The sequence below is a fragment of the Octodon degus genome, unplaced genomic scaffold (assembly GCF_000260255.1).
Source record: "Octodon degus isolate 3935 unplaced genomic scaffold, OctDeg1.0 scaffold00065, whole genome shotgun sequence".
Classification (NCBI taxonomy): Eukaryota; Metazoa; Chordata; class Mammalia; order Rodentia; family Octodontidae; genus Octodon; species Octodon degus.
Genome location: NW_004524641.1, coordinates 3,868,763 through 3,881,302, shown reverse-complemented (window position 1 = coordinate 3,881,302; position 12,540 = coordinate 3,868,763). Strand labels below are relative to the sequence as shown.

Here is a 12,540-nt window from a genome sequence, read left to right as displayed (position 1 = left end):
ATCAGTATCTGAAATCTTACAGGTCTACGTCTCTATTTTTCATGAAGAAACATCTGCGCAGGGTGAAGGTGTTCCCGAATGCATTTTCTTAGCATTGGTTTTCCCCACAGTGCTCACAGCCACGCTGGATGCCTGCGCTCATCTGCCTGCACGCCGAGGGTGGGTGAGCTGCGAACCCAAGTGCAGAGGGCAGAAGCGGGAACTGCATGTGCAGGGTCAGCCTTCTTCCTCAGACTGTATAGTGCTAGGGAAGCGGTGGCTTACCATGTGAAAAATAATGTAAAACTTAAAGAGAACAATTCAAAAAGATAGTGTGGGTGTCGGAGCTGCTGCCGCTGAGTCCGGATCTGAGAAGCGTGCACCCCGACGCCCGCCCCACGTGCATTCCCGGTTCCTTGTGGTTCTAAGTCCAAGATGGCCAGTCTCAAGGATCAGCTGATTGTGAATCTCCTTAAGGAGGAACAGGTGCCCCAGAATAAGATCACGGTTGTCGGGGTTGGTGCTGTGGGCATGGCCTGTGCCATCAGTATCTTGATGAAGGACTTGGCAGATGAACTTGCTCTTGTTGATGTCATGGAAGACAAATTGAAAGGAGAGATGATGGATCTCCAGCACGGCAGCCTTTTCCTCAGGACACCAAAAATTGTCTCTGGCAAAGACTATAATGTAACCGCCAACTCCAAGCTGGTTATCATCACCGCTGGAGCCCGGCAGCAGGAAGGAGAGAGCCGTCTTAATTTGGTGCAGCGTAATGTCAACATCTTCAAGTTCATCATTCCTAATGTTGTGAAGTACAGTCCCAACTGCAAGTTGCTTGTTGTGTCCAACCCAGTGGACATCTTGACCTATGTGGCTTGGAAGATAAGTGGCTTTCCTAAGAACCGTGTTATCGGCAGTGGTTGCAACCTAGATTCAGCCCGGTTCCGATACCTGATGGGGGAAAGGCTGGGCGTGCACCCACTGAGCTGCCACGGCTGGATCCTTGGGGAGCACGGAGACTCCAGCGTCCCTGTGTGGAGTGGTGTGAATGTTGCTGGTGTCGCCCTGAAGAATCTGCACCCTGAGTTAGGAACAGATGGGGATAAGGAGCACTGGAAGGAGGTTCACAAACAGGTGGTTGACAGCGCTTATGAAGTGATCAAACTGAAAGGCTACACATCCTGGGCCATTGGACTGTTGGTGGCAGATTTGGCAGAAAGTATAATGAAGAACCTTAGGAGGGTACACCCAATTTCTACCATGATTAAGGGGCTCTATGGAATCAAGGATGATGTCTTCCTTAGTGTCCCTTGTGTCCTGGGACAGAATGGGATCTCTGATGTTGTGAAGGTGACTCTGACTTCTGAGGAAGAGGCACGTTTGAAGAAGAGTGCGGACACCCTGTGGTCAATCCAGAAGGAGCTGCAGTTTTAGAGTCTTCCAGTGTCGCCACGTCACTGTCTAGGCTACAGGAGGGCTTAGTTGGAGTTGTGCCCGTTGTCCTTCTTAGCTCACATGTGATTGAAGCAGCACTCTTAAGACGCCCTGGGGAAAACATCAGTTTCCAAAAGTTAGAAGTAGAAACGGTTCACAAAACTCCACAGCTCTGTCCTGATGCCGGATGGTGCTGCACTTGTAGTCCTGGTTAGTATCAAGTAGCCCAGCATCTGAGACACCTCACTGCACAGGCTCCAGTTACTCTTCAAACAGATGTGTGTTACTCGGTTACACAGCTTCACCCACCAAGCCTTGTCTGACCTTTCCCCAGTTGGTTCTAGCCTGGGATCCAGTGTACAAATCCAATACTGCATGTCTTGTGCATAACTGTCTTAAAGGGTTTTGTTTTGTGTATTATATATATATGAGTAGTGTACTTTGCCATATAATGTAAAAAGATCTACCTTGAACAGCGCAACGCAGCGTCACCCCAACTACAATGCCAAATAAACCTTGAGCAGTGGCTACTGTTAAAAAAAAAAAAAAAAAAAAAAGATAGTGTGTCTCAGGATTTTAGGAGACTATGAACTTTCTAGTGCAGCTGTGTTAAGCTGTTAGGGAACTTCTGTCACATGGCTGTCTCAGCCTGCTGGGAAGTGGGCAGGGGCTCTGGGTTCCCTTGTCCACAGCTGGCATGCTAAAAACCCAGCTGAGAGGCCTCCACTTCAGTTGGCCATCATGGAAATTTCAAGTGGCCAGGAGACCCAGGCCTGTGAGTCCCATGCGCTCTACCTTCTTGGCACACCCCGGGGTCTCTGCAGGCCCAGGAGAGCCTGCCCTGGCTGTGTGAACAGCACTGACCCCCTCAGCACAGACAAAACTTTTCTGCATGAGCCCAGCAGGCAGAGAATGGATCTGGCGAAGGTCAAGGAGCTCTGAGTTTCTGCCAGGTATCTACCCTGCCCTGAAGTGCTGCAGCTTTGGATCTGGCTCCACAGAAGGGAAATTCGCATTCATGTTAGCAAGTTCAGAGTCTCCAAATGCATGGCACAATGCTCAGGACTGCAGCTGCTCTGGAACTCAAGACTCAGGGCTTGGCTTCCTAGGACAATAAAGAACAGATTGTAAAAGACAGAAGAGTAATGACATCCTGAGACTCAGGTTAGGAGAAGGCTAGGCAAGCCAACTCTGATTAGGGGTGGTCCTCTTTTGTTGGAAAGAATGACATGAAGGAGGCTGCCTTCCCATGGCCTGCACCTCTTCACATCATTCTCCGGGGCCAAGATGATGCTCAGAGCTGGCAGGACTCAGCTATAGCTGACAAGAAAGGGGCTTTGAGGTTCTGGGAGTTGGACTGCAGTCCTGGGTCTCCCAGAATAATGCCAGCTGGTCCCCAAACCTCTTGAGAACTTCAGTTTCCCCATCTATTAAAAGAGAACATGGTACAAGGAGAACTTCTGAGCTGCCATGTGGTTTCTAATATGCTAAAGCAGTTTGAATTGTTCAGGAGACAGGAATTATCAAAATAGAAGTCATCATAAGCTAAGCCAATAATAGTAATTAACTTATATAGGCTCACAGGGAACAGCGGACGTTTTGGCTGTTGTTCTATAGAACCCTGGGCTTGGGTTTATAGAGTTTAGAAAGCAAAGCCCACAAGAACATTTAAATGATTGCTTTGTGAAATGCATATATGTGACAAAGATGACAAAGAAAATGGCTAAAGTAGCCATCTGAGTAGAGGAAATACAGGTGTGGTTTTTAAAAATATAAATTTGTTCTAACTCATTTACTGCATCCATTATTCTTTTCAACAAGTAAAAACAGACTTCCAAACTGCTTTTATCTTTAAATTTACTTTATGGAGGTAGTCACACTGCCTTTAGAGAAACTTTATTGGACTGCACTTACTACATTATCTAGAAAATAATGCATTTATATGCCTGTAGATTTACCCCCCAACTTCACAAAATAAAAAAATATAGATGTCTGGTTTTGTCTTTTCCCATAAATAAAAAGGCTCAGGCAGGAAATATAGAAAGTGGCATGTTACATTACCATAACACAGCAACCTAAGGTGAGAACAAGGTGCTATTTATCAACCCACTGAAAGCTCTGATTCTGTGGCTTTTCATGTCTTCAGTGTTCCTGGAGTTTAGATAATTCTAAAATTTGATTCTTTATCCTAGAGCTTCATCTTTGGAAAGCTTTTTAGTAAAACCTGAAGGTAGGATATAGATGGGGAGAGCTGATGGAGAGCGGAGATACCCACAGGAAGCTTGGGAGGGTGCATGGCAGGCAGGGGACACGCTCAGCAGCCAAGGGAATCCTGGGTCATGATCCTTGTGGTTTCTGCACCCAGGCGGTGTTTGCAGCTCCACCCTCTCGGATGTCACATGATCTCTGTTCATATCATTCTGAAAATGCTCCTCCAGGCCGGAGGTACATTTATTTAATCTTCAAAATGAAATTTAGAAGAAAGTAAGACAGAGGCATGGGTAGTAATAGATTATGTTATGTATATTCTTTTTTCCACCTTATGTGAACATGCTTCTCAGTCTCTGTTTTTCTATCTGTATTCAACAACTTTCTCATCATTGGGACAAAATATTTGATACCCACAGTTTAAAGGAGTGGTTTAATTTGGCTCATAGTTTCAAGAGGATTCAATTCCTGATTGGGTGGTTCCAAAGTGGAAATATCACGGTGGGAGGGGCATGGTGGAAGAAAGATGCTTAGATTGTGATGGCCGAGAAGATGAGCAGAAGAACAGGATCAGAGATGAAGGGGTGAGTTCCCAAGGCCACAGCTCTGTGAGTCACCCAAACATGCCCAGAAGTGTGCTCTATCAATGTCCTTGGCAGCTTGCAAGCCAATCAAGTTGAAACAATTAAACTTAATAGTCTACTATCTTAAATATGCATGCATTATTTATTATTGGGTACTGCATTTGCCACTTTACCATCCCTGGGACAAAATACTTGATATCCACAATTTCAAGGAGAGGATAATTTGGTTCACGAGTTCAGAGGGCTCAGTCTGTGGTTGGCTGGCTGGTCCAAGGTAGAAATATCATTGAGGAAGGGCCCAGTGGAAGAAGACAGCTGCCCAGCCCATAGTAGTCAGGAAGCAGAAGTAAGACAAGGACAGAGACAAGAATACATGCTCCCAGGTCAGGCACCCCATCGACCCACTTCTTCTGACCAGGCTCTATCTCCTAAGAGCATATTTGGCTATGAGCATGGCTATGGATGGTCCATTTGTGAGTCTAGTGCCCCATGATTCAGGCACTTTACAAAAGCCACACCTCTGCACATATGAGAGTTGGGGGTACATTTTAGATCTAAATGATAAGTACCTGTCTTGATGGAAATCAGTCATGGTTTCCTTTTTTTTTTTTTTTTTTGGCAGAACCGGGGATTGAACTCAGACCCTTGCCCTTGCCAGGCAAGCACTTATTTCACTGAGCCATCTCCCCAGCCCCCAAGTCATGGTTTCTCAGTAATGAAATAAAGCAGATAATTTTTTTTTATTTTAAAAGCAAAATAAACAATTAAAACAATGGTGTAAAATTTCAAAACAAGACTGTAGGAGAATAACAATGGTTAGTGATAGTTTAGAATTCAAAGTCTTCCAGGAACACTCTCCCAAACACTCTCCCTGTTTTCCTAGGCACCCTGCCCCTTAAACTGTCTTCCCCTTGGCCCCATGCAAAGCCAAACCCAAAACTGGGGAACAAGCCTGCCTGACTTTGACCTGGGCAAGCAACCACAGCCTCTCTCCTTTGTTAACATCGAAGGTCCCCCACAGACCAGGTAGCCCTGCCAAGATTAGCTCTCCCTCAGCTGGTCTAGCTCACACACACCCTCCCCACAAACCTCCGTAAAAGCCCTGTGCTTTGCCTTGCTCACTGCTGTCTTGGTCCACTACACAGCCAGCCTGCTTGCTGCCTCCAGTAACTCTTCTACTCATGTCAGAATGCCTGGTCCGGTCAATTGTGTGGGTTTGTACCTAACAGTATGTGGCGTATTGTGATCTTCAAAGTAGTTGCTCTTATTATAAGATATAGGAAAGAAAAATTGATCAAACAATATAGGCATTAACTTGCCTTTTCAATGAACTAATAGCAATTAATAGTATAAATATCTCAACTATCTTGTATATATATATATATATATATATATATATATATATATATATATATTCCCCCCTTATTTTCTCCTTTCCCCTGTACCAGTTTCTCTCCCTTTTTGAGTATTTTCTTCCCATTTCACAATATCTATTGTACATTTTGGGTTTTATTCTTTGGCTTCTTATACGAGGGAGACAACATAATGTTTACACATATGAATCTGATTTATTTCATTTACGAGTATAGTCTCAAGTTGTATTTATTTTCCTATCTCTGTCTCAACTTTATCATTCTTTCTAGCTATGTGGTACTCCATTGCATAAAATTACCACATCCTTTTCATCCAGTCCTCAGTTGATGGGCATTTGGATTGCTTCCAAGATTTAGCTATGATAAATTGTGCTGCTATAAACATGGCTGCATGTATATCGCTGAGGCCCGATGTTTTTAATTCTTCTGGAAAAATACCAAGAAAGGGAATAGCTCAGTTGAATAGGACCTCCAACTGTAGCTTTTTGAGAGATCTCCACGTTGATTTCCATAGTGGTTAAACCCGTCTACACTCCCACCAACAGTGGAGAAGGGTTCCTTTCCCTGATCGGGCTAATTTTTCCAGAACTATGTTGAGTAGGAGTGCTGATAGTAGACATCCTCATCTTGTCCCTTATTTTAGAGTGAAAGCTTTCAGTTTTTGTCCCTCTAGTCTGATATTGGCTTGTTATAGATGGCCTTTGTCATATGCAGTAAAGAGCATCGATTCTGGTTTTCTGTACAGGTTTTATCACAAATGAGTGTTGGACTTTATCAAAAGCTTTTTCTGCATCTATTATGATAATCATGTGATTTTTCTCTTTGGCTCTGTTGATATGGTATATTATATTTATTGATTTTCATGTGTTGAGCCACCCCCAGCATAAGATTATTAAGTGTAAAGAGCAGAGTCCTTCTTTCCCTTCCTCCATCTTTTCTTCCTTTCTTCCATCTTTTTTCTTTTCTCTCTTCTGTTCTTTCTCCTTCAATTTTTTTTTTAAACAGCCTGGGCTTCTACATTTAATGGAAGGACAGAGAAGAACTACTAATGTTTATGGAAACCTACTCAGTCCTAGGCTCTGTGGTCGTACTTTAGATGTTTTATCTCTTTACTCCTCACACTGTCTGAGACAGGCCTTGTCCTCATTACACTGACACAGTGATTTGTTCAAGGACATAGAGATGGAAGGCAAGTTATACCTGAAACAGGCAGCGTGGTAGAGGTTTGACTTTCTACAGTTTGTGAGAAAAGAAATAGCTTTCTTTACTTTCTAAAAAGGGTTCTTATTCTAAGACACCACTCAGCTGATAATGGAAGAAAAATATGTGTTTGTCAACTAAGCAGAATATAAAAGAGAATGAGCTAAACTGAAAAACATTCCTTGAAATCAGAAAGGACGAATGTGTAGGTATTACAAAGTGAGTTGCATTTCGCATGTTGAGTTCCCGCGAGGGAATTGTGGCTTGGAAGGACAGAGAAGGTAGGACATCCTGGGTCGGGACTGTGGGCAGGGGTTCCTCAGGGAAGGAGCCTTTGCTACCCCCAACCCTGGGTTGCCACCCTTGCCTCATTGCCCATATCAGAGGCTTCTGAGGTACCCCATGCTTCTCTATTGCAAACCCTATCACCCCTCTCATTGTGCTTGCCCACTTACTTTCCTGGCTAGCTCAGAGCCTCTGGGCATGCTCTGCCCACCTCTCTCCTTCACCCTGTTCATGTGGCATAGAGTCTAAAGCAGCTGGGCCTTGGGCCATTACCTCATTATCTTCTGTCCCTGGACAACAAACTTTGTATTCACTGTCCCACCCTCTACCTCACTAGAGCCAGTTCTTGGCCTCCTCCTCAGAGTCCTTTCCAATGTGGAATTCTAGGGTCTCTGGTGTCTAGAGCATGGCCTAGAAATGAGGTGGAGGGCAGAAGGGAGATCTTGAGATGTAGCTCTCAAGAAGGGCTTCCATTTCGTGGGTTTGTAGGCAGTTGGCTGGGCGGTGAGTTTCCCCAGTAGAGAGACGGTGTGAGGGGCAGCAGCAGCAAACCAGGATGAGCCCTTGCTTTAGCTAGTACTCTTGCTAGTATTTCTTGTTACCCCTGTGATCTTTGAGGGCAGACAAACTTCCTTGTCATTGCAAAGAAACTTCCAGCTACTTGAACATCTTAAAAAGAGTTAATCCTAGGCTTTTTAGGAATGACTTTAACCAATAGAATTTGGATATCCTGAGAAATAAGCTGGACTCCTCAGGCTCTTTTCTTCTTCTTCTCCTTCTCCTTCTCCTTCTTCTTCTTTTTGGTGGTACTGGGAATTGAACTCAGGACCCTGCACTTGCCAGGCAAGCACTTATTCTACTGAGCTATCTCCCCAGCTCTTTCCTTCTTTATCAACAGCAATTTCTGGATCCATGCATCATGTCTAACTCCTTCCTGGGAACATATTTAAAGTTCGGATTATTAAGTGAAAGTGCAGGGCAAGTATATTCATGTTTATACAGCAGTGCCTGTGGGTTAGAGGCCAATGAAGTCGGGCAATCCAAATAAAATAGATATATGATCCAAGAAATTTTTGCTGGGCAGGAAGAAAAGCCTCCTTCGTACAACTAGACTGATGCTATGTGCCCCTCCCCCCATAATACTGGGGATTGAACCCATAGCCTGCAAATTAAGCTACAATCTTCAACCCCTTTAAATTATCATTATTATTTCTTTAAATTTTGAGACAGAAACTCAGTGCATCACTAAATTTCCCAGGCTAGACTCCACCTTGTGATCCTCCTGCCTCAGCCTCCCACATTGCATGCTCTATTGTACCTGGTGCCAGGTCTCCATTCTGAAGCTAAAAGTTCAGGGATCACAGAGAGCTGAGATAATCTTTGTGAAGTGGTGGCATGAATCTGAACCTCATTTGCTGTTTTTCCCATTCTTTTGGCCTACAAGGATGATTCTGAGAGATTCTGACTGGACCTTAGTTACAGAAAGAGAAAACTGCAAAAGGGGAATGTATATTCAGTAGACAGGAACTCCATTAAAAAAATTGACAATTACTTAGAAGTCAGAAAGTCAATTTCCCAATCAATACCTTGGTTGGGAAGGATGACATGATGTGGTGTCCATGTAGGAAGCATTCTCAGAGCTTTGTTCGCATTGCGTTAGTTGTCCTGCTCAATGCCGGGATGGTGGAGCAAGGGGGGTCAGACAGAGAAGAGCTGCAACTGACCTGAATCTGTGAGGGCAGACAAACTTCCTTTAGGCCAAAGCTTCCAGTACAGCACAAAGCTGAGACTGGGGTTTGAGCTGCCTTTATATTCACATTTGCTTGGTTTTAACCTAATTGCCACAGAGCATCACCATCTGAACCCTGCCCCCACCCCTAGAACCAACAGCCTAACTACAAACAAGAACAACCACAGAACTGGGCCCCTTTTGTCCCACACAGATGCTTGGTGGCATTGCAAAACACAATCTGAATGTCATTAAAGGGGAAGTGGGAAACAAAAGGAGATTTAAAGTAAGCTACATGAAACGGATTTTCATCATCCAGGCTTTACTCAGTATGTGAGAAATTCAATGTTATCCACAGATGTACATGACAGAGTCATTTCAGCATAATCAGCTGAAGGGACGGGCGCATAGTTAATTTGCAGTGAAATTAGCCATGGTCTGAAGTGCCGTTATCCTGATGAAGGGCTCTGGAAAGTGGCCACTAGCAGGAAGTGACGCAGGCTGCGGGAGTAAAGTCATGAAGGCAACACATTGGTTTTTTCAATGTTTGGCACAAGGCTTTTCCCATTTGTTTTAAATTACTAAAAAAAAAAAAAAAAAAAAGTAAACATTTTGGCAAATGTTTCAGAGAGATTTATAGGTGACCCTAAATGCAATCTACTTGGTGACTGACTCAATTTTAATTCCTTTGGCTTTTGGTTGCAGAAAGGGCAACACTGTTGCCACTCGCCTGGTCAAAGGTTACACTTCCTGCCCTCCATCAACCTGGCTAGGACATGTGAGTGTTTGTAGATACTGCTCAGGTCACCGGCTAAGCGTATCGCTCACACTAAGCATCCGATTGAGGGTCTTCTGTAATGAATACCATCAGCAGCTAGGCAATTAGCCAGGCTCCACCCTTCCCTTTTGGGTAGTAGGTGCAGGAGTACAGATCTAGGTAGGCAAAGGGAGCTAGAAAGCCATGCTTTGTTATATTTTGTTTCAAATTTTATTTATGCTTTAATTACTTAAAAAATATCATGTGGAGGTTTTGTGCTCCCATCCTAGGAGTTTAGAAACACAGAGTCCGGGCCTAGAGTGCTTTTCTGAGACCTTGGCTTGCATGCAGCTTTCTTCGCTGGATTCAACACAACACCCGTGGCAACACAACACCCCTGCTGCAGGTGCTCGGTCTCTGAGGTCTCGGCCAATGCAGCAGCCCTACTGCGTGCTCACAAGAGCCGAGCACGAACCTCAGCTCTCTACTTGCTTTAGACTCAGTGTTTCCCTTTGCCAGGCAAGGAAACTTGAAGCACTGAGCGGTAACTTGTCTTCTAGGAAGTGGCAGTGCCGGGCTTTGGACCCAGACAGTCTAGAATCTGTGCATGGGATCAAAATAATGGGACTGGAGCAGACTTGTGAAGGCTTCCAAAGATACTATGAGCTCTCCAAGGCCCTTGTTCTGTATTTCGCTTGGAGATACCCTCTTCTGGCTTTCAGAAACTATGGTGCTAGTCACTATCACCCCAATCTGAAGCAGAGATCTGCCATTCTAATGTACTTACCTCAGGTGAGGCTGATGTAGCACCTATTCTAGATAGGCACTTGTTAGCCTAGCTAATCCAGTCTTGAATCCTTGCTGGGCGCTCATGGTTCAGAGATGTGTTCGTAGCTCTACCTAGTCCAATTAGGGTTCATGTACTGTTTGTTTTTGCAGCTAAGAGATAAGCATTGCTTTTCTAGCAGGACTTGAGCCTGGGAGAATGCAAGGCAGGAGCTGCCTCATCATTGCCGAGCGTGTGGAGCTTCAGCAGGGTGTCAGCACGGGAAGGAGAGCAGGACCCAGCCAAGAGGCAGAGAGGAGCTGGGCCTGGGAACATCCTGAAGCTCTAGCCCAGCTGGGTCAGAAAATGGTTCTACCCCGGAACTTCTCAGCTTTGGAACCTCCCCCAAGTCAGTCAGTCAGTCAGTCAGTCAGTCAGTCAGTCAGTCAGTCAGTCAGTCTGTCTGTCTGTCTGTCTGTCAGTCTGTCTGTCTGTCTCTTTCTCTCTCTCCAGGTGTTCTAGCTACACATTTATTCAATGGGAAATAAAGTCCTCCAACTTTACTGTGGTGGCTGACCACGTCCACCACCAAATCTGCCTTGAAACTGGAATTCAGTGGCTGAACCAGCCCCGGCTGTGGCCTTCTTGTTGGCACTAGCGGGCACTGCACTGCATCTGTAGGCGTCCCTGTCGGCCTCCCTGCATGTGAGCCCCATGGGCCGCTCGCCCTCCATGCTTTTGGGCCTGAGTCTGCCAGTCTCAGGCCGGCTGCGGCGCAGAGTAGCAGGCACAATCTCGGGGGGGGGGGCAGGTGGAGGTAGTCATGGAGATACCGGATGTCCTCATTGGTAAGGTAACAGTAGAAGTGTCTCCAGGCAAACTGTTCCTTCACGTAGCCTCAGGGCTAGAGAGACTGTATAGCTTTCTTGATGTGAAGGTTGGGCGCATTCTTGTCTGCCAGCTCTGGGTGCTTGGGCATGTGGACGTCTTTCTTAGCTACCATCACCCCCTCCTTAAAAAGGAGCTCATAAATGGCTATCCGGTTCTTCCTGGGTGTAAACATTGTGATGGCTGTCTGGTCCGAGGCCAAGGCTAGAAAGCCTCAAGACTCTTTTTGCTCAAATGGTTTGGATTGGGTTTTTTGATACTTTCTCAGAGAGGAGCTCTATGTTAGAAAGTGAAAATGTCCAGCAGCAGAGAGAAGTCACTGTGGCCTTTCAGAGAAGCAGGGGTGCATTGGGGTGGATGTAGCAGCAAAGGGAGGCAACAGGGAAGCCACTAAATCTTGGAAAATCAACAACTCTAATGCTTCTTTCCTCACTTAATGACCCAGTGCTCCTGCAAGGAGGTGGCACTACCTCCCATTCGCAGAGGAAGCTCATGTCACCCGTCACTCAGGCCTTCAGATGTGCTCTCAGCTGGCTCTACATCACAAGTGACTGTGGCTCAGGGTTGCTCCAGAGGGCACTGGGGAAGCAGAGGATGTGAGAGTGAAGCAGTCTGGTCCCTCCATGTGTACTGTGGCCTGGCCACTCTCTAAGACCTCAGGTCACATCTCAGTTACTGAGCCCTCGTGGGGGTGTGGCTGTCACAGCTCCTAGATTGAGGCCTGTCATAGGGTAGGCAGGGTTTGGCCTAACACTTGGGTGGTGGAGATGCAGAGGAAGATTAATGTAAAAATATGATGCATTTCAAGCACTGATGTCTTTGACGGCCATAAGAGGACTCAAAAAACAGTGCAATTCAACACAACTCTTAGACTTCAGCTTCTGGTCTAGGAGCTTCCTAAAATGCCTCTGTTGCCATGGTAATAGGTAAGAAAGCACTGTGGTGAGTTGGAGAGGGAAGGGGAAATTTTCTTTATTTTTCACATTTAATTAGTGTCAAGGGAAATATTTGTTTAATGACATTTAAAATGTTTTCCTGTGAGTACAGTTGTGCAGTAGGTGCTTTGAGAGTATTAAATAAGAGGAAGCCCAAATTCATAGAACCGTGGCACAGTTTAATGAAAACCCATGAACAAGTGAAGGCAAAGATGCATGTATTGATATGTTCAAAGCTCACCACAGATAACAGAAGTGATAGTGAATTACCTGGGGCTTCTTGCACCTTTTGAATTTTGAGCTACAATCCTAAGAACTGATGTGTTCAGTAGAATTGGGCAGGAAAGATATGTTTTGAAGGAGCCAACTGGGACATTCTTTCTGCTGAACAAGAAGCAATGT

General features: G+C 45.2%; 1 protein-coding gene and 1 pseudogene across 1 annotated transcript; one reads left to right on the top strand and one right to left on the bottom strand.

The window, feature by feature from the left end:
• Nucleotides 1-322: 322 nt before the first annotated feature.
• LOC101581298 (L-lactate dehydrogenase A chain) lies at nucleotides 323-1,428 on the top strand. The gene has a single exon (XM_004634792.3). It carries the CDS (start codon nucleotides 415-417, stop codon nucleotides 1,411-1,413), a length of 999 nt encoding a protein of 332 aa, XP_004634849.1. The 5' UTR covers nucleotides 323-414; the 3' UTR covers nucleotides 1,414-1,428.
• Nucleotides 1,429-10,875: 9,447 nt separating this feature from the next.
• Nucleotides 10,876-11,378, bottom strand: LOC101579576 (annotated as a pseudogene).
• Nucleotides 11,379-12,540: the final 1,162 nt, after the last annotated feature.

Excerpts from the sequence above, each read along its gene's own strand:
- LOC101581298 (XM_004634792.3), top strand. The coding sequence starts at position 415 with ATGGCCAGTCTCAAGGATCAGCTGATTGTGAATCTCCTTAAGGAGGAA.